General features: G+C 32.5%; 2 protein-coding genes across 2 annotated transcripts; one reads left to right on the top strand and one right to left on the bottom strand.

The window, feature by feature from the left end:
• Nucleotides 1-712: 712 nt before the first annotated feature.
• On the bottom strand, nucleotides 713-3,439 carry LOC125216038 (cationic amino acid transporter 7, chloroplastic-like). The gene is made up of 4 exons (XM_048117644.2): nucleotides 2,812-3,439; nucleotides 2,351-2,699; nucleotides 1,994-2,228; nucleotides 713-1,507 (listed from the first exon to the last, which is right to left on the bottom strand). Exons 1-4 carry the CDS (start codon nucleotides 3,402-3,404, stop codon nucleotides 945-947), a joined length of 1,740 nt encoding a protein of 579 aa, XP_047973601.2. The 5' UTR covers nucleotides 3,405-3,439; the 3' UTR covers nucleotides 713-944.
• A 16,833-nt stretch (nucleotides 3,440-20,272) lies between these two features.
• LOC125201376 (transcription factor SRM1-like) lies at nucleotides 20,273-22,074 on the top strand. Its single transcript, XM_048099458.2, has 2 exons — nucleotides 20,273-20,778; nucleotides 21,580-22,074. The coding sequence occupies exons 1-2, from the start codon at nucleotides 20,378-20,380 to the stop codon at nucleotides 21,845-21,847; spliced, it is 669 nt and encodes a 222-aa protein (XP_047955415.1). The 5' UTR covers nucleotides 20,273-20,377; the 3' UTR covers nucleotides 21,848-22,074.
• The last annotated feature ends 48 nt before the right edge of the window (nucleotides 22,075-22,122 follow it).

Genomic DNA, 22,122 nt, shown 5'->3' on the forward strand with positions numbered 1-22,122 from the left:
CATTTAAATGTTTATAAAACATCTTATAAATGCACAAGCAAACACAATGTAATAATAATAGTGATTCTATTCGTGCGGAACTGCTCGAATAATACTGAATCGGGTTAAAAGTGGATTATAGAGTTTTACGTATACAAGCAAGATTCTATTCGAGCGAAACTTGCTCGAAACATGCTTTTCAGTATACCAAACCTAACATGATTAACGATCGAATCTATCCTGATCTTTATTGATTTCACCAATTTTATTTGAAATATTGAAATTTATCGATTTTGTACTTAGTATTTAGTTACTTTCATCATTTATATCCTAATTTTTCAATTTAATTATTTTTATCTCGGAGCTTAAAATATTTTTTAAAAAATAAAATATTGATATTTTTACATACACTTACTTTTAGAAAAAAAAAATAACAGGTCATGTTTTTGACGCGTCATTTCATGACTAAACTATTAGAGTGAAAATCTAATAATTGAAATTGGTATAAGTTGTAATTAAAGATCGTCATAGAAATAGTAACTTAACTATAATTAATATTAATAAAAATTAGAGATAAATTCGATAAATTCATAAAATTGATGAAACGAGATCATGATAGATTTGATCATATCTATTAATCATAAAAAAAAATTATTGTTATATTCAGTAGATTGAATGGATTTGGCGCGTTGTATGTAAAATTTTTGGACTTTTTACAACTAATAAATAAGAATAAGGAAAGAGTGGGACCCCATAAATTTCATTGACTTTATGATCTTTTTCAGTTAAAGGTGCACAAGAATTGATGATCAAAATGCCAAACATATGCAAAAAAGTGAGATCAAACCTAAAAACCCCTACTTTGGAAAAAAAAAGACTATACACTTCCCTATTCCTTTTCTTTTTCTCATTCTTTTCCCTCTAAACTTATTACTACAACACAACAACACCAAGAAAAAAACACATCAAACTTTTTGATCTTCATCTCCGTTTTCGACCGCCATCTCGACCGATTTTCGACTAAGAATCCCCTCCCTCTCCGCATCAAAGCTCGAGTGCACGCTATAGAGGACGTAAACAAGCACAACGAGGCCCGAGAAAAACCCGAACCTAACATAGGAGGGCTTGTCTAAAGAGCCAAGCAAGAAAATGTTGAGGAAAATGGAGATGGAGGGGATCCATGGCATGAAGGGGACTCCCCAAAACTCGGGCTTTCGAGCCTGAGGTACCATCAAGTGGAACAAGAGTACAACCCCGAAAGCCAGGGCGATGCACGAGCCGAGCATGTAGGCCTTGGGCTTGCCTGGTGGAGCAAATTGCCAGAGGAGAGTGAAGATTAGAGAGGTGAGGGAGAAGCAGAAGAGGAAGGAGAGAGTCGGCCATGGGTTGCTTGTGCCATGAGGGGGCGCGTAGCGCCTGTAGATCACTGCGTTCGCCACCATGTAGAACACGAAGAGCGAACCGATTGAGACGAGGTTTAGGAGTATGTTTAGGTCTGTGAAGAGGGCTATTGCTGCAGTGAAGATCCCTGTGGTGTGACATTGAATATGATCAATTAGAATCATGAAGTTAGATGTAACATAAAATTATTTTAATCAAGATGATTTTAGAACAAAATGTACCTATGTCCAATTTTTTGAGTTGCAAGGAATAAATAATAATCAATTTTTGTCACATATTGTCCTAATCATAAATCACATATAATCATGTAGATTCATATAAATCTAAGCCTAAATCCAACCTAAAATATTGAAAAAGACACATGTCACCTCAAGCACTAATATTATTCATCCGAATCTAAATGATGTGACTTCAAAACCTAGGACCACACGTTGGGGTCTATTTTATTCTCATCCAATTCCAAATAATATAGGCTACAAAGTACATCGATGATCATCATATGCAAAGTGAAGCCCCATAATATTTCTCCAAAAGGGGAAAAGAGAAGAAAAAAAATGAAAAAAATCCAAGTGGTTGGTGGGGGTTAAAGAAAAATGATGAGATGTTGACTCACCGAGGAAGGCCGAGGCGTTGACAGGTGTCGACGTGGTCGGGTGGACCTGGGCGAACCACGTGGGGACCACACATGACCGCCCAATGACGCACATGTACCGCGCCTGCCCAAGCATCGCCACTAGCAATGACGTCACTATTCCCATGCTTGCGCCAGCCCCGATCATGTTCCCGGCCCACCGCCACCCGGCGGCCCCCACCTCGAACGCACCCGAGAAGGGGGCTTCCGGGTCAATCTGTCACCAAGAAACATTTTGACCAAATTAGTCAATCAGTCAAAAACAGACTGACGTTGACTAATATATGACTCCCATGGCATAGTAAGACTGTACCATGAGCATTGAGAGGTGTACATTACCTTATCATACGGTAAGAGTGCGGACATCGAAGCAGCCATCAAGCAGTATAAAACCGTTACGAGAATCACGGATCCCGAGACACCGACCGGGATGTTTTTCGCCGGATTCTTGACCTCTTCGGCCATCGTCGAAACCGCGTCGTACCCGATGTAGCTCAGGTACACCATCGCTGCCCCATTGAACACCCCCGAGGCTCCAAACGGGAAAAACCCGCCCGCATTCTCCGGGTTACCGGGTTGCGTAAAATTCCTCAAATCCCCCCTCCAAAACCCCACCACTATCACAAACACTATGAACAAGATGTGCAATACCGTCAACACCATGTTCAGCCACGAACTCTCCCTCGTGCTACGAAAAAAATTGAAACATTTCATTTAAATTTATAATAAAAAATTATTTAATTAATTTTTAATTAATTACATGAGAAAATAACACTGAATAAAATCTCGTGCGACCATACCTGTAGCAGATGATGAAGGTGAGGAGGAGGACGATGGCGACGGCGATGGGGTCCATCTCGTTATACCCCTCGGGGAACGAGTGGACGGTGAGGCGGAGGCCGGGGTGGCCGAGGGCGGTGGCGAGGTAGGCGGTGAAGCCGCGGGCGACGGCGGCATTGGAGAGGACGTAGTCGATGACGAGGTTGGCGCCGGTGACGAAGGCGAGGAACTCGCCGAAGGTGGCGCGGATGTAGCTGAAGGCGCCGCCGGCGACGGGCATCTCGACGGCGAACTCGGTGTAGCAGAAGGCGGAGAGGAGGGCGCAGAGGCCGGCGAGGGCGTAGGAGAGGACCACGGCGGGGCCGGCCTGAAGGCGGGCGGCGCGGCCGGAGGTGACGAAGACGCCGGCGCCGACCATGCCGCCGACGCCGAAGCCGATGAGGTCGTGCCACCGGAGGCTGCGGCGGAGGTCGGAGCCGGAGCGGGCGCGGGCGGTCTCTTCTGAGGAGGCGGAGGCGGAGCAGGCACGGCGGGAGAGGCGGTTCGGGGTGTCGGAGAGAGCGTGGAGGTAGGATTTGAAGGAGGAGAAAGAAGAGGAGGAATGGCTTTCCATTTTTTGTTTGTGTGTGTTTTTGGTGTGTGAATGGGGGTGAAGATGGAGAAGGGTGAAAGTGTGTATATATATACTTATATGTGTAGGTGGGGTGGGGTGGGGTGAAAGTAAGGCAATTGATATAGTAGTTCCTCCGTCCGCGAAATGTTGTTCATGTTTGACTCGGCGCAGGTTTAAAATGTGAAGAAAGTGAGTGGAATGTAGGTTCCACATTTATATATTAGTTTTATAATAGAATATGATTGTAATGAGTTAGTGGAAAGTGGAATCCTTTCATCAGAAAGACAGAAATAGAAAAAAAGCAAAGTGGTCAACATTTCGTGGACGGACTGAAATGGCAAAACAGGACAACATTTCATGGACGAAGGGAGTGTTGTTTTCTTTTGAATTTGATATTGTGGATTAGTGGGGAGATGGGATTATGGCTATTAAAGGTGATATAAGCATTTCCGTTTTGCTATTGAGATTGCTATATATGGAGTAATACATTTTTGTTTCTTTAGTAGTGGTTATTTTAGGTCTAAAAGTGGAAGCTTTTTTGTATAGTTGAGGGGGGTGGCGGAGCCTCGATTTTGATGATGGATCTAAGAAGAAAATTTTTAGTAATGCCACTGTTAACAACTGTGAGGTATTTTTCGGCGTCACGAGAAGTAGTGCGGTATTGCCGTAGAGGGTTGCCATAGAAAAATGGATTAGGGAATGAGAGAAGCTATAACAATAAAGTGTTAGTAACACCATCGATAATAAGTTGCGAGAGATAATGATAGATAATAACTAAATTACCCTTCAATTTTCTTTTAACACAAATATATTACAAAGTTCATAGTCCAAACAAGCGCTTTTTTTTCGCGTTTTATGTTTTAACTTTCCTTTGCATCCATATTAATTTTTGGTTACGAGGATTTGGTCTTGAAAAATAAATACCTAAACATAAAATCAAGTTTGTTGAAGAAGATTTTGAAAATTCTATCCGATGAATTTAACCAAATGAAACAACTTATTATTCACGACATATGAAACAACTATACAAGAAAAGTAGTGGACGAACGCATGAAACAAAAGCAAAGGGGGCCGAATTCGTTTAGCGTATTTTGCGCTAACCTCATCCCTAAAGGATTCTCGAAAATGAGAACAATACTTCGGAGACAGATTAAAATGAAAAAATAGACAATATTTTGAAGGACTAAGAGAATTTTGTTAAAAATAATTCAAAGCCTCCACTTGATTAAACTATGTGTTCTTCTCATTTTGATAATATATTTAAACTTCGTATCACAAACTTTGATTGGAGATTAATATATGTATGATCATGTGCATGTTAATTTAATCTTTTGCTCACTCTAGATTCTACCAATCGACATGTGTGTGTCAATATGATATAAGAGGAAACTAAATACCAATATGTACAAAAATGGAACACTGCAATCTCTTATAAATTACATAATTAATAAAATTTGTACTTGGTGGGTGTATTATTAATTACATCAATACACAGTTAAGAGTATATAAAGCTCCACTTCGAACAAATCACTTGTGAATGGGGCAAATTCCATTTTAACAATTCTCATTATGAGAAGACAAAATGAAAAGTTGAGCACCAAGTTTACATACTACTGGTTAATTATATCCATCCAACTCATTCTTGCTATCTTCAATATATAATAATGTTAATTTACACATTTTGAGCAAGTAATTGATGATTTATTGGATTAGTGAGAAAGAGGGATATTGGCAACTTTTGGGAATAGGAAGAAGAATACAAATTAGTTTGATTTTGGTGTCGAGTAACGCACGTAGCTAAGAAAGTGCTTTATTTGAACAATCTAAGAAATAAATAAACAATCACACTACGGAGAAATAAATAATAAATTAACTATTAAGTCGAGTCAGAAAAAAATAACATTTTTCTACAAGAAAAATTATGCTATGGTTGATGCTCTCATATTGATGTAGTTTCTCTTGAGATCAAACGACTTCTTACTTAGTGTAGTGCATAGAAGCACGTCAAATCCACTAGACATATATGGTTTTAATGGAATTACGGAAACTAGGCAGACAATGCTCCTAGCGTTACTAAATGGAGAATTGCGTGAGTGAACTTCACGAGAGAGATGTTTTGTGTGTATGTGTGTCGTCTCTCACTCAAAGATCACGCCTATTTTCAGCATTTTCTATGAAATGTTCCGTTATACAAAAATTAGGTCACGAAAAGCTGATTTATCTCGCTAAAGTGTGAAACGACATTGTTTTAACAATATCAAAAAGGTTGAGAGTGTTTTTGTATCTCCACTTTTAACATATTTTAGAAAATGTCACTAGTTAGACTTTGAATTGCAATATTTGTTCCTCCACGTCCCATTTCAAGAAAGTTTATTCCATTACTTCTAAAACACACACTAATAATAATTATTAATAATAACAATGATAATAGTGTTATTATTATTATTATTAAAAATATTGATAGAGATGAGAGTGAGATAATGGACTGTGATACCAACGTACTTTTATGAAGTGAAGGACACAACCACATTATATAAACTAGACAAATTTTGGATGTTTCTAAATTTCATAATAAATTAAAAAGGGCCATTAACAAATAGTATAAGTTTATGGCGGCATTTATAAATTCAGTATAATAAAATGCAAAAGTTGTTAGTTGCTTTTTTAATGTCACTTTAACCTACGGAAGTACCAAAAGTTTTAAATTAATTTAATCCAAGGGATTTACAAAGTACAAGTTACACTATTTACTTATACTTATGTAAGCGATAGAAAATACCAATTTAAAAACTAATATCATATTATTGAAAAAAGATTTCACAAATAATTGGTCATTGCAACAGGACCACTTCCCTTGAGAGTCAATGAAGGGTCTAGGAGGGGTAATTCAGTAAAATCGATCTTTGAAAATACTGCAATTTTCACAGTGTAGCAGCTTTGCCTCAAACTTTGGGATTGAGATTCGCTTTTTTGTCCCTGGGATTGAGATTCGCTTACATTTTTTGCCCATCATCCATTTTCAGCTACGATCGTCACACGTCACCTATACCCTCTGCCGTCAACGACAACATTCTTCTTTGCACCGTGGAAATACATGCAGCTCAACTAAGCAAACTAAGTGGAAGAAATTTAAGAAAATATCCCTAAGGCAAAACTCATAGAACAAACTCAACATTAATAAGCAATGATATATTGAATTTTTTTATATAATTACTTATTGAATATAAATTATGAATCATCAAAGTAGCATAAAGCCCCAAGAATTAGGGGTAGAGATTCCATAATTATAGTATGTGATGACTAAAAATGATGAGTGGATATTATGTCCCATTACCAAATTCCCTTCCAACTTGCACCTCATTTTTATGACCCCAGTCGATTTCAAGAGTCAAATACCAATTTGAGTCTTTTTTAAAATAAATAAAAATAATAATGAAAAAATAATTATTTGGTTTAAACTATTGGATTATAAAATATTATCTCATTTCCCACTGATCTTTCCCTCTTCCAATGGATTATTTCTCTGCAAATTCAGACCACCATTCAATGGCTGTGGACTGTGGTAACACTGCTGCAATCTGACATTAGATTATTAGCTATATACATATGCATATAAATATTAAAATTATAAAGTTTCTAAAGTCTTTAGTCCGAAAAAGTTTTCTAAAGTTTCTAAAATCTTTATTGAAGAAAGCAAATGCATTACAAAAAATATTACTATATCGATCGTTATTTAATCATCTCCAAATTTATTGATATAGATGATTGTAAATGTTGGTCAATTCAGCTTTCATAGATTAAATAAAATCGAGTCTTATGAATAATGTTCGACTGAGTTGATATATGACTTATTACTCAATTTCAGGAATCAGGATAATATTATAACTAGTCTTAACAATATTAGTTTCAGATTATTTTATGCTGATTCTGAATAATCTAGTGATAATTTAATCTTGATAGGGCGATTTTGTGTTATAGTACCAAAAAAAAAATTTGTACCTTCATAAATTTTTGTTTAATTGACCCATTACGGCCTACATATTTGTATACTAAACTACATAATATTTTTAACTTAAAAAAATGACACTCGTGTATTGCATGGGATGATAAATAGTACTACTAGTTTGAATATAAGAAAGCATACTATAAATGGGGACAATGTGCCCCCAAATAGGTAGCACGGACCATGTTATGATCCATAATCCTACTTTATTTATATGTATAAGGAGTTAGATGAATTTTAAGTCTGTGATTTAGAAAACGATGAAGCGTGGCTCATTTGATAATATGTGTTAGAGGTTTTGAGTGAAAATAGGACATTTTTCCCTATGTTCACCTCTAATTGATTAGACGCTTCTCTTCCATTAATAAATAAAAAAATTTAATCATCTCAGCTGCGTATATATAAATCTTAAAAAATAAAAAGCTGTGAATAAGAATAAATTGACATCATTTATCAATATAGCTTGATCATATAATTCTAGTAAGATAAAAGAAATGCTTCATTAACCCAATCCATGAAGTGATTTTATCATTAGATAAATAAGCCCAAAAATATAGTCTATATTAAAGTTGACTCTATGAGCATAGGTTTGAATATAGCCAATGGTATATATGAGTATATTGAGCTCAAGTTTGCGTAATCATCATCATATGCCTATTTAAGGACTTACTTTATGTAGGTCAAATTCTCCCATTTAACCTATAAAATAGGCCATTTCAGTGGACATTTGCTTCTTTGAAAACTATTTTTAAATTAATTAAATAGTTCTACATTGACCCCTTTTATTTAAAGGTGTTAATCATAGTGTTTGAGGAATTTGGTATTTGTTGAGGTGGACTGATCATCAATATAAATAAATTAACAGTATACTAGTAAGTGTTATTTTTCATATTTTATTTTTTAATAGAAAGATTATTAAAGTAATATATGGTGAACAATAAAGTAGCATAACAGAGTCTATAGTGTAAAACCAAATATAGAAGTGGTTGATAACATAAATAACAATGAAAAATAAAGAAAATAAAATACAAATACAGAAGCAATCGTTCCATCCAAAATCATTCAGCAGCACACATCTCGACAAATCATCCGTCAAATTGCGAGAGAGAAATGGCCTCACAATTCCCCTTTTTTTAATTTTTTGTTTGAATCACTAAATAATAATCCCTCCGTCCCATGTTACTTAAGGCGTTTCTTTTTTGCAAGGGATTTAAGAAAGTAGTGTTTAGTGAGTTAAATAAAGTAAAATAAAGTAGAATAAAGAATAAAGTAAGAGAGAAGAGAGAGGATAAAGTAAAAGAAAGAATAAAGTAGATGTAATTAAATGTTTTGTTTTTAACTAAAAAGAGAAATGACTCAAGTAACTTGGGACAACTCAAAATGGAATACTGACTCAAGTAACTTGGGACGGAGGGAGAAGTATTTTGTGGCTTGATAGAGATATAAAACAAACTTAATTACCAGTTCATAGCAAGAATATAGTATAATGCATATTTAATTGTGTATTGATCAATGTTTATGGATTATGAGTAATTAGTATTTATTTGTATTATTGTACATAGGTTGAGAAATAGCGTATTGATCAAAACTTAGTTGTCCATTTCAATAACCTACCAAATGAGAAATTAATGATGGTGACATTATTGGACTTCCAATCATTTGAATATATTTAGTATGTTGATTGTATTTTGTCAAGATTCTATTAAGTTCATGTGAATAAGAAGAAAGCAACCCAATGATGTAAAAGGAAATGAAATAATTAAGAAAACAAAAGATAATGTGTATTTAAATGACTATTATCTGTAAATTTAAGTAGTGTGACACCTTTTTTTCTTATAGTGGAAAGTTAGAACCTCATCAATTGATGATTTAGGAGAAACTAGTATTAACACCCGTGCATAGCATGGGTTTCAGAATTTTCATATAATGACCATGAACAGTCATATAAATCACGAAATTTGATCAAATTTTGATAATCTCACAAAATTTGAAGATAAAATATTAAATTACAAAGTTTCAAATTTTTTAATTATCTCATCCATATCCAAAATGACGTCTAATGAGATGGTGAGTGAGAAGAAACGAAGGGAAAAAAAGGCATTGGTGCTACCTGTCGACAGCCACTCGATAGCGACCTGCTCTGACGCCAACAAGTTATGTAATTATTTGTCGCACCTCCAAATCAAAAATCATGAATCGACCACTGACCTACTTTCAAAAATCATGAATCGACCACTAATCTACTTTCCCTAAATCAAAAATCATGAATCAACCATTAATCTACTTTCCTTAAATCATCATTGTCTTTATAATAGGTCCAATTATTAACCATGTACGTAATAAATCGATTGGGATTCTTGTACATATTTAGAGGGTAATTCTCTGCATCTACATCGATTTCTTTAATTTGTGATGCCCTATTAAAATGATCACATTCAATTTTCAATCCATATAAGGATCGAAACTTTGCCTCAATTATTTGTTTTAGCTAGATATGTATATATACACTACACTACAAAAATTAAATTCAGGTAACAAGACGCCAAATAAAATTATGACTTGACAATAAACAACAAAATTTTCACCTCTCAAAAATAATTCAATAAAAAATGCAGCATCTTTTCACCTAAAAACAAGACCAATGCATGCACTTTTCAGATAACATTCAAGAGACAAGAAAATTAGGTATTCAAGAAAGTCATTCAATTTGCATTCTTACCTAAATAAATAAGTGCACGATATATATTATTTTTTTCCTTTTTATAGGGATGCACTAGATTATTGTTGGTACACATAATCAGCTGATTTCAGATATTTAGAAAAGGTTTGGCATTACATATTCATGGTGTTGACCTAAGCAATCAAGAATAGTACTATCACATGCACATATATTCAATGTATATATACAATAAAAATCTATCTTGATAAAACCTAAAATATTGAGTGCAAGCTTATTTACATCCACTTTTAGTGGAGTCAGGAAAAAAAATAAGAATTGACATTAACTTAATTATTTGTCACAAGAATATGAATAATGTGGTTTTGTAAAAGATAAATAATTATGTTTGAATTAATATTATTTGTATCTATAATTAAACTTTTAAGAAATTAGCACATTTAAGTTCATCATCTCAAAAATATTGAGAATGATCAAACTTAGAGAAAAATGGGAAAGTTCAATGAAACTAGCAGTCAATCAAAAATTATTAAGTTGTGTGCAATTTTTAGTCTATTCCAGGTTTTCTCAACAAAGTTGCATCAAAAGATTAATTGTATATAATATGTGTTGAAAATATATGAAATTACAACACATTCTCAAAACTTTAAATTTAAATAATGAAAATACTACAATTGGGCTTGTGATTCTACGTCATTTAGGAAATTTAGGTGAGATCAAAATGTGATTCTGTGACTCAAGATTGCACAAAAATTAATGTGAAATCATATAATAGAAAACACGTGGCATAATATTTAATGAGCCTAAGCATGATTGATTGAACAATCCAACCATTTTTTTGTTTTTGAATATAAACCATTTCTTTTGTTTAGCTCTTAATTAGCCTTTTTCTTTTTATTGTTTTAGTCTTACCGTTGTTGTCACTTATTTTAAGCTCCGGATTAGGATTATATCTTTTTGTTTTGTTACACTTTTAATGTATTATGAATTCTTGTTTGGCGTTTTTTAGTGCATCTCATTTACCGTATCTCTGTCTTCATTTAATTATTTTGATATTTTTTATATAAAAAAATGTTATCCTACATTACATATAAATTTTAAAAAGTATATACCCTGTTTTTCAATTTATTAACTATAATAAAAATGACAATAAATTATGAAAAACTAATTATACAGCATAATTTGGTGTTGTAAACTCAAGTCGCTAACGTACAAGTGCAACAACTAAACTATACCAAATTGAAATTAAGGAAAAAATAATAGGTAGTGCATGAAGTGGAACAAAATATGTGACACTAAATTTCATCTGCATTATAAAAAGTATTTTAATTTTACTAATCCCTATACTATGATATACAGTGTATAGTATAATTTTTTATGAGTGTAAAATTTTTCTTACAATGATATAGAGTATAATATGTATTTTTTTTTATTGATAATGGCAGGAGGAAATGAGTCATTATAGTTCAAACATCCTTTTGACTACGTTTTCGAGCAGCAATTAATGTTCCCTGGTCAAACTAAATTAGTTATTTATATAATACCATGATCTTGAATTTAATAATGTAAAAGTCTCCATCTTAATTAAATATGTCATTTCATTAACTTATTTTAATCTCTAGCCATCTAGTAATCATCAATTTGTTAGTGGCTATAAACATTTACAATCTATCTATACTACATATATTCTCTAGACAAAAAATAAAAAAATAACATGTCTATTCAAGAAAAACAAAAGATTAAAATACCATATACAGAAATATTGACCGCGAAATGAACTTTTCTAATATATGAAAGACTCGAAGATTTTTATTATCAATCATCCCATTATAGTCGAATCACTTCTATTTATAATAAAAATTAGGTACAATTAGCCATGTGTTTCCTCCGGCTCCTTCGCTCTCCTTGGAATTGTCAAATACGACCAGCTAGCCCGACACAGGCTAGGAAATTTGGGCCCGCTCCTAAACTGGGCTGGGCCTTTTTCTATAAATTTGGATCCAACTCAGTTCAGGTCCATCGGTGAAGTGGTCCGAGCCAGGACAGGCTGAGCTACGCTGGATTGCATTAAAATTTATATCATAACTATCATATGGACAAAGAGAGTATAACTATTTTACCATTAAAATTTTAAAAAAAATACCAATTTACAGCCGCCATGGCATCACCACCGACCAAGCACACCCAAATCTAAAAAATGATGCTTTGTGATAAAATTTGGCACATTCGAGTGTATTTACTGTGGTTTAAGATTTGCATTAGCAAAAGTTCATTCCGACAAAGAAATCACTTTTATTGGCTGTCCAAAAATCTAAAGACCTCTTTTCTTCAATTTGATTGGATGTGAATTTAAAGAATATTATTACTGTCGAAGCATTTTAAAGATGGAATGAAAATGATCCCACGCTTTCTATTTGATATGTACTCAGGTATCTTATTGGGCAATCACATCAATCATTTTCTGGTCAAAATTAAAATCATTTAGAAACAAAAATATTGGTTGGGCATTTGGATTTAGATATAATGAATGATTCGTAGATAAGAGGTCGAAACTCGAAAGGAATCATTTAATTATTTTTTTTAATTGTGTTGCTTACATTGATCGAATTTAGAACTTGATGAAGTGGAATGTTAATTAATTTACAATTATAGTATTTTGAGACTTTGGATTAGAGCACAACATTGTAGTTATTCTTTTTTATTTTATTTTATGTACACGTATTTTTGTTGTTTTTCAATTTAACAAAAAAGTTCAATGAAAGGTGCATGTATCTTGTTGAAATTTTAGTCCAAACCTTATATCAAGCCCAATATCTTCATTTCAAGTTAGCTAAGTCCAAATTATAGAGCCTTAAATTAAAATAAAAGCCCATTAAGCTCCTCTCTTCCGTGTGAGAGAAAGCACAAAGTGTGGGCTTGTGGAATAATACGAATGAGTTAGATGGATAATTTTCTACATGTAAAATTGTGATTTAAATTTAAAAAATTACTAATATTTGCTCAATTTCATAATTTTTAAACAAAAATATAAATTCATAGTAACTTTTTAAGTTTGTCATGATTGTCACAATTGAAATTGATATAACAAAATCAAATATGATATAACGACCAAAAAACATTATTTTAGATATATTCACAGCCATGAAACATTTATGATATTTCAGACTACTTTAAAGTTCGTGACAAATATGATAAAAGACTACACAGAAAGTCATTGTGGTTTAGTTGTGTCAAGTATGATAATAAATCTATATATGTCAGTTGGATATGACAATTGGCCATCCTTGAAAAATAACACACGAAATATAAAGTTTGTGATATTTTAGATCATTTTAAAGTTTGTAAAAAGTACCAGAATCTCTATGAAAATAGAAATTCTTTTCATTATTGTCAATCCTATAAAAATAATTTACTTATATTTTGGATATTTTTTTCTCTCTAATTAGATGGATCTCAACTAATAATACTTCAATCACATTTTAATTCTATATCATTCATATTTTATTAACGGTAAAAGTTCATATTGTTCTAAACATTCTATTTTCATTGAACTGTAAGATTTTTTTTTATAAGATGTCTCAATTATAATTCACTAAATAGTATGAGTAATTTTTTTTAGATGTCTCAGTTATAAGTTATAATGCAACGAGAATAGAATTAATCAAATTTGACCTCAAAATCAATACGCATTTCTAACTAAGTTCGGTCGTATATTTCTTTTTGAGATGTTTCAATTGAGTTAGGTCATTGTTATTTTTAAAAATGAAATATCTAATCACTTTTATTTTATTCAATCACTTGTTTTATTCTCTTTTTATTTTTTTTATTTTATTATTTTCTATTGTTTTTCAACAAAATTTTTTAATCCAAATATTTTTACTCAAACTAAATTAGGATGAGTGATCACCATTTTTCACATCCCACCTTCGTCACACCAACTCTAACAGTTGTTGATTCCAAAGCGGCCGACTTTTATTTAATGAGTGGTGGGTCCCATCCCAACAAGATCTCATTATCCAAAACCAACGGCGTAAATTCAATCGGACCAAACTACCCCTGTCCCCACCAACTATATTTCATCTTTCCACGCAGGAGTGAGGCTGAAAAACGTGGGGGTATTTTGTACTTTTGTTGGGGGACGATGACGTGGCCGACCATCTTATCCACATGATTTTGTCTTTGTGGTGTAAGTTTGACTCATCAATTACACGCGTCACCACAGCATTCGGCCACGTAGCATGTTGCCCAACCAGGTGTTGAGAGGCCGGCTTTCTTGAGATGACAGCTTTCACCGAATTACTAATATAAAAATATAAATAAATAAATTCTACTACCCATAAAAAATACACTTTCCTCTATCGCATAGTAGATGACATAGTTAAAGAATGACACGAAATTTTGGGAGATGTTATTTTGTGTGTTAAATGGAGAGAGAAAATAGTATATTTATATTATTGTGTGAGAAAACTTTATGTGACATCTATTATAGGACGGAGGGAGTAATCATATTAAGAAATGATATGAATTTTAATATAAATTTCATAGATTATAAAATAAAAAATATAAGGTGAATTAAATTCAAGAGAGAAAGAGAAACTATGGCAAAGTTGAAAAGATAAAGAGAAAGAGAGAGTAATTAAATGATAATCGGTTTCTATTTTTTAGTACGAGACTAATTATAGTGGACGGATGAAAATTGAAAGCTGAGACTGTGTTTTGTAGAGATATGGATTACAAACTTTTCATTTTGGTACTATACTAAACGAGTTTTTATACTCCTACAAAGCAAAGAAAAATAAAAAGTAAAAATGATTAAAAGAAAATTTAGGAATATTTTATGCAGTTTTAATGATAATTATTTAAAAGCACCATTTGATAATATGTTCATTATCTTTAATGTCACTCAGCATTTGCATAATAAGACTAATTTTTTTGGACGAAAAAAAAAACCAAAACCACTATTCCTTATTGAAGGTAGATTTTAAGCTTTATTCTTATCTTTATCTTTTTTCCTTTTTTAACATAATTTTATTACATTTTGTATTTTCTTGGTGTGTCATCGTCAATAAGAAAACTATTATGTGTGTTTATTCACAATGTTTGTACTCATTTTATTTTGTATTCGAGAAGAATGCAAATTATTTGGTGTTAGCTATTGTTTTTTATTTACAAAATTGACTCTAGATTTGTCCAATTTATGCAACTAAAAATTATCTTGTTGGTCCAATTCAGGTGCACACACTTGGCTAGATAATATTTGATGTACATTCCAAAAATAATGAATCTGTTGTTCCATTTAAATCGAATAAATATATGACAAAAAAAAGGAATAGTAGATTGTAGAACCTGCTAATCTTAATAAATTTAATGTAACAAAAGAAAAATAATAGTTTTATTTTATAAGATGGAGTAATTGACATATGTCTTTTATAACTTGACCAGGATTCAATCATACATTAGAGTGTAACAATTAAACTCGATAAATTTACATCTACAATGTATAGTTTGAAGTCTGGTAATATTGGTTTTAGTGTTTAAAAGATAAATCACTATTTTAAAATACATGTATCATTTTAATGATAAATTTGGCACTATTTATTTATAGATATTTTCAGTTAATTCTATAAATATTTTATAGTCATGATTGCTGAATAAACATTTCTTCGCAAAGTCAATCATGTTTTGTATATAGCCTATTCATCTGTAGACAATAATTATTATCATTAGTCAACTACACAATCTTATCATTTAATTCGTTGACAATAGAACTAAATTTAAGGTTTTTAAAAATACTTATATAGTAATTTTAATTAACAACAAAAATTATATTTCCAACAATCAATTTTCATCATAAGAGGTGTAACCTTTTTATATGCGACAGTTTATCACTTTAATTCATAAGAATGATCATTTTTTTATGAGAACTATAACTTTTATTTTTGGATCTCTACTATTCACTATGTCATCAGCTAGGTGACCAAAAAATTCAATCAAATCTCTACTATGGTCTATCATTTGCTTTTAAATTCTTTTTTAAATTCTCCAATTTCATATATTTATTCAAAAATTTAAATTTATAATCAATAATTAAATTTTCACTAATTATTACATATAGAATATACTACAACTACAACTACAACTACAACTACATACAAATACATGAGCTCACAAAACACAAAAAATTAACCCCTTTAGTTGCTCGATTTCATGCTCCACTTTCCCTAGGTCAATAGTCATGTTTAACAAAATAACATAATATTTTAAAATTTAACTTGTATAACTCTTTCTTGGAGAAAAAAAATGCTCACATTTTTCTTCTTTATGTATTTTTGTTAATAAGTGTTAAAAAGAGTGAGTTTGACCTAATTAAAGATTGTGTAAGAACTAATACTACTACAACTCATATACCCTTACCCTTTACAAATATTACAATTGAATCATTTTCTAGATAAGTGACAGCTTTGCTTTGATATTTCCTAAAACTATTAAAATCCATAATTTGAAGCAAGCTGGATTTGACTCCTTTAATTGCCAAACGTGTCTAAAGCTTATTGGAGGCTACACAATTTGACAAATATTTAGAGGAAGATTGCATCATTGCAAAACTTTAGCATATATTAAGCCAGCAATCAACCTCACTATTTGTTTTTTTTATTTTATGTGAATAAAGATTACATCATTACAAACTTGAATAACTTCAATTACGTGTTTGAGTAATTACTCAAATCTAAGGTGTTGTAATTAACCTAGTAATTGATTGTGACATAGTATATAGTAATTATTACTAATATTCAATTGTCATAGACATGATTAAGAGATGTCCCATCAAGCTTGTCTTCAACCACTTTGGCAAATTTTTTACTAATTAAGTATTAGCAATATGAAAACAAATTAACTTCCCCTTAGCGCGTTAGTTCCAATATAGAACTATTATGAACTAATTTTAAGGTGCATTCTTAGTTGCTTGAATAATTATTTTTCAAAATCAACAGAAAATAATATCAAAAATAACGACGTCAAATGACACTAGAAAAATAACGATGGAAAAATTGATCGTGAAACAACCAAAACAACATGAAGAACAAGCAGGTTCATCTAGCTAGTACCATTGTCTGACTTTTAGTAAATCGTTGCAAACTTATCTCGATAAAAATATATTATAGCACTTCTAATTTTGTCTAAATCATTGTTTCGAACATTTAATCCATTATATTAGTGAAGCCACCCTATAAAGTATCTCTACATTTTTTTTTCATATTTTCTTCTTATATTTTAATACTATTACATTCAAAATACATTGTTCCAAAAAAATTCATTGGTCGACTTCTGACTCCAGCCACTTGAGGATTGAATTTTTGTTTCTTGAAATAATTTAAAAAGATAATAGTGACTGTGTTAACAATAGTCATATATTATAAAATATTCTATCCAATAACAAGGTGACATAATTATTAATGCATGGTGTTTAGTGGCAATCCACAAGATTCCAAAGTTCACTTTTACTATTATCTGATTGGAAAGTTCAAAGTTTTTGCCGACTTCTTTTATTAATTTTTTTTCTTATTGTTATTTTATAGTAGTTCATGACACAGCCTATGTACCTTTGTTAAGGAATTATCCATTCACCAACCAAATAAATATTTATTATTACATGGAATTAGTAATTAATAAAGTGATGGTCTATGGAACTTAATTTACACCTCAATAATATTTATTTTAATATAAACAATTTTTGCATAGAAAATTATGGAGTGCTATTTCCTTACTTTGCATTTTAATAGTACAGATATATTGGAATATATTTTATATGTATTATTCCAAAGATCAATAATTTCGAAATAAAAAATACACTTATCTAATTTGTGCCACGTAAGATGATCCGTACATACATTGAATTTAAAACGTAAGAAAAACAGGAAGGATCAAGAAATCATTTACTACTATATTTATATATTAATTATACAATAATTGAGTTGATTTGTGTTTGTGTATGACGGCTTTTTCGAATGAAGGCATACCTTTCATTTTTGTAATAGATTAAATTAAATTCAGTCAACAAAACTACTTTAGAGTAAAGAATGAGTATTGTAATAGATTGATCAAGTTTTACTACATGTGCTTCTGTGAGCATGCGTGTGTTTATTTTATATTTGTTTCAACGTAACTAATTAAATTTAGGTAATCTACTTACAAAAGCTAAAATAAACTAGAAATATGGTGAAAAGATGCACAGAGTTCACTAAATTAATAATGTCCTTTATTCAAACTCAATAAGCTAATGATTTTTATTCTATGATGTCCATCTATTTAGAAAGAAAACAATCCATCCATTTTGTTAATTTCTCATAACAAAATGGTACCATCATTTTATTCAAACTCAATAAGCAGTATAGTCTCAAAGACATCAGCCACTAAATTAGCGTAGACAAAAAATAAATAAAGAAAAACAACTCAATAATAAGAACACAAAGAAAGCAAGTCGATAGCACCCTTGTCCAGAAACCTAACCAAGCAAAATCACAACAAAACAGAGAACGAGTCAAGGAAAGCTAGAAGTGATATTAAGAAAGAAGGCAACCACAAATTCCATATTGCTCCGATGTCAACAAAAGATGAGATAACATATTGGAATTTCCAATATTAACACATTCAGTTTTTCTTTCTTTTTTTTTCGACCGATCAAACTCTTATGTCGTTCAGATTCTCTGCTAATTGTCCGAGAGAAAAAAATAAAAATTTGGACACTAAAAGCATTATCAACACAAATGTTCTATGCACACTAGGTATAAGTAACATTACCTTGCACAAAATGCAAAGCAACAAAGCCACTGAGTTGTCTACTATTCAATGTATTCATGGACGAATTTATACTAAACAAGTTATATATGTTTTTGAGTTTGGGATGGAAAAAGAAATTCATCCATTCAATTATTTCTATGTATTAGACACACATATACTCATTTTTTTTATATAAATACTAATAAAACAAAACATAAGTCGATGTCATTGTAAGTCGTGACAATTGTAGCGGCCACAAACATAAATCAAAATGATTTCATATTGACTAATATAAATTACCTGATTATCTAAAGTTTTTCACATTGTAGTAAGTTGAGTAATCACTCGAGCATTTCACATGGTACTAAATTGATTGAATTGATGTTGTAACTACATGTCTTTCAAGAAATTAGAGGAAGTCTTTTTAATAATGGTAAGAAAACTTAGGATAAATATTCCACTTCTATCCAATCATTATAGTATTTAAAAAAAAATATTAGTATTAGAGTAATTGAAAAAAGCACATAAGTCCAGCCAAAATATTCCGAACCAAATTGTTCTTGAAGTATTCATCACCTCTGTCAAGCTCTAGGGATAATTTCATCATCTCTTAATGAATCATTGTAAGTTAAAAATGAAATTAGGTAATTTATCATTCCACTTAATTCACTACATGTTTATTCTTTACTCTTTGTGTCCAAGAGAGACAACTCAGCAGTTTGCAATTACTTTAAAACTGTGATATTTTCATAAAAAAACACAAAAAATGAGGGGACAAAATTGAATATTTAGAGCATCTGCAATGGAGCCCAAACTGCATCTGCCGCGAGTGCTCTGGTTCGCTACCCAACTACAAGCGTCAAAGGCGAGCTGTCATTTCACAAAGGTACTACAAGCCTTGAAACGATCGACAATTTCTTTTTGAAAATTTGTTTAACTTTAACCAGTCATTTTTTTTTTTCTGATTGGCCAACCCTTGATTGTCGCTAATGCTCGTGCTATTTGGGTTGTGATAATTTGTTCGTTCGTTGCTTTGGTACTAAAAGGCAAGAAAATAGAATTTCTTATTAGTCCCTAAAAATTTAAAAATAATGAGTTGTGACTCAAATGAAGCCGAACAAAATATATCGTGACAGCTGAAAAATGAATTTTTGTAGTACTACTAAATAGGTTGATATTAGTATTACAATTATTTTGAGTCCACACTACGGTGGATGAGCTCAGTAATAATTGTAACAAGTTGAGAGAAGGAAGTCAAATGTGAATTTCCCTTCCAGATGTCTGCGTACAGTGAATGAATCTCCAGTTCCAAAAAATCCCATCTAAAAACGTGCTTCATTTCTTTTTAAAACTAACAATTTCACTACCTTCCAAAATCCCCTCCGGTATATAATCCCTACAATTCTCCACCTCCAATTTCCCACAAAACCCAAAAAACAAACTCCACCGCAAAATCATAACTCACCAAATTCAATCTGAAAACCCAAACCCCATCGAAATTCGCCTCAGATTTGCATGAATCTCCACCAAAACATCATCATGTACGGCGGCATCGACGGGATTAGCTGCGGCGGCGCGGCGGCGTGGAGCAGGCAGGAGGACAAGGTCTTCGAGCAGGCGCTGGTGGAGTTCCCGGAGGGATTCGGCGATCGGTGGCGCGCGATCGCCGAGCATCTGCCGGGGAAGTCGCCGGAGGAGGTGGAGGCGCATTACGAGGCGCTGCTGTATGATATCGCGGAGATTGACTCGGGGAGGGTTGAGCTGCCGAGCTACTCGGATGAGTCGATTGGGTGGGAGAGCGACCGCTCGAGGTCGGGGACGCCTGGTCAGATCTCGTTCGGCGCGCCGGGGAATCGGAGCCGGCAGTTGGATGTGGAGAGGAAGAAAGGCACGCCGTGGACTGAAGATGAGCACAGGTTTTTTTTTGTTTTCTTCGTTTTTTGGTGGAATTTGAGGCGTGTGTTTGTGGATGGGGAGGAATTCGGTTTGATTCCTGCTGATTTTGATGTGATTTTTGTCGAATTTTGTTTGTGGTGTGTTTTCTTGAATTTTGAAGTTTGGGGGATTAAGTTTAATTGTTGAATTTTATCAATTTTTGTTTGTGTTGTGTTTTTCTTCAGTTTTGAAGGTTGGGAATTGGGATAAATGTTGCAAGATTTTAGTATAAAATGTTGTGGTTAGAGGTTTTATTCAGTTAACTAATTTATAAGGGCATTAATGCTTTAAATTTCTGATTCTATATAGCATTTGCAAATTGGTAATGTTTGGTCTTCAAATTTTCTTGTGGATTTGTTAATTGCATTATAATCTAGGGAGATGTTGGAAATGAACCTCTGGTTTTTGGGTGATTGTGATTGAGATTGTTGATGGAAAAATCAAATAGATTGAGTAAAGTTTTAATGAGTGGCTAAGTTTCTTTAAAGAAAAATTCGTGTAATGAAATTTTTGGGAGGTTCGAGGGTCGTGTTTGTGTGTTTTCTATTTAGAAATCGTTGGAGTATATGCTTGTGTGGCAAAACTACGGTAGGAGAATGAAGAACTAGATAGCATTTGGGTAAAATTTCAATTCATTGTCGTGCGTTTCATGATGAATTTGCTATCACTGATTGAGTTCGGGTGTTTGGCATCATCGTTTTCTTGAATGGGAGCGGAAATTGAGTGTATCGATGTGTTTGGAATCAGCAAATTTGTTGATTATATACTTCAAACTTTTGCAGGTTGTTTTTAATTGGGCTTGATCGGTATGGAAAAGGCGACTGGAGAAGCATATCAAGAAACGTAGTGGTCACGAGAACTCCAACCCAAGTAGCTAGCCATGCCCAAAAGTATTTTCTCCGTCACACCTCAGGCAAGAAGGAAAGGAAAAGGTCGAGCATTCACGATATAACTACCGCCATGGACAGTTTAACTGTTCCTCCTCCCGCGCCCACGAGTCTGCCTAGTCAAGGAGGGTACCAAGCCTTTAACTTCTCCATGCCGAGGTGAAGAGCTAGAAAGGTATATAATATATTTGTGTAATATATATGATAGCTTCATTTAGGACTAACAGATAAAATTTGTAAAGTTAGTTTTGTATGATTGTATGTTAAAAAAAAGAGATAGTCAATAGAAATTGTGACTGGAGAGTTTAGTAGGTTTTAGAACTCACAAGTCTCAAATATTTAGTTGTAAAGAGATTACATAGTTGAAAAAATTGGTGATGCTTATTTGTTTCTGTTTTTTTTTGGTTTTATTCATGTCTTATTATCATTTCTTTGTAG

Source organism: Salvia hispanica, chromosome 2, assembly GCF_029641045.1.
Source record: "Salvia hispanica isolate PSC_SH4W2 chromosome 2, Shi_PSC_v1, whole genome shotgun sequence".
Classification (NCBI taxonomy): Eukaryota; Viridiplantae; Streptophyta; class Magnoliopsida; order Lamiales; family Lamiaceae; genus Salvia; species Salvia hispanica.

What these genes read in the sequence shown, in the direction of transcription:
- LOC125216038 (XM_048117644.2), bottom strand. Translation starts at nt 3,404, where the DNA reads ATGGAAAGCCATTCCTCCTCTTCTTTCTCCTCCTTCAAATCCTACCTC. An exon ending in CACTCTTACCGTATGATAAG is followed by an intron (nt 2,229 to 2,350) that starts GTAATGTACACC and finishes TCTTGGTGACAG; the next exon opens with ATTGACCCGGAAGCCCCCTT. An exon ending in CAACGCCTCGGCCTTCCTCG is followed by an intron (nt 1,508 to 1,993) that starts GTGAGTCAACAT and finishes GTCACACCACAG; the next exon opens with GGATCTTCACTGCAGCAATA.
- LOC125201376 (XM_048099458.2), top strand. Translation starts at nt 20,378, where the DNA reads ATGAATCTCCACCAAAACATCATCATGTACGGCGGCATCGACGGGATT. An exon ending in TGGACTGAAGATGAGCACAG is followed by an intron (nt 20,779 to 21,579) that starts GTTTTTTTTTGT and finishes AAACTTTTGCAG; the next exon opens with GTTGTTTTTAATTGGGCTTG.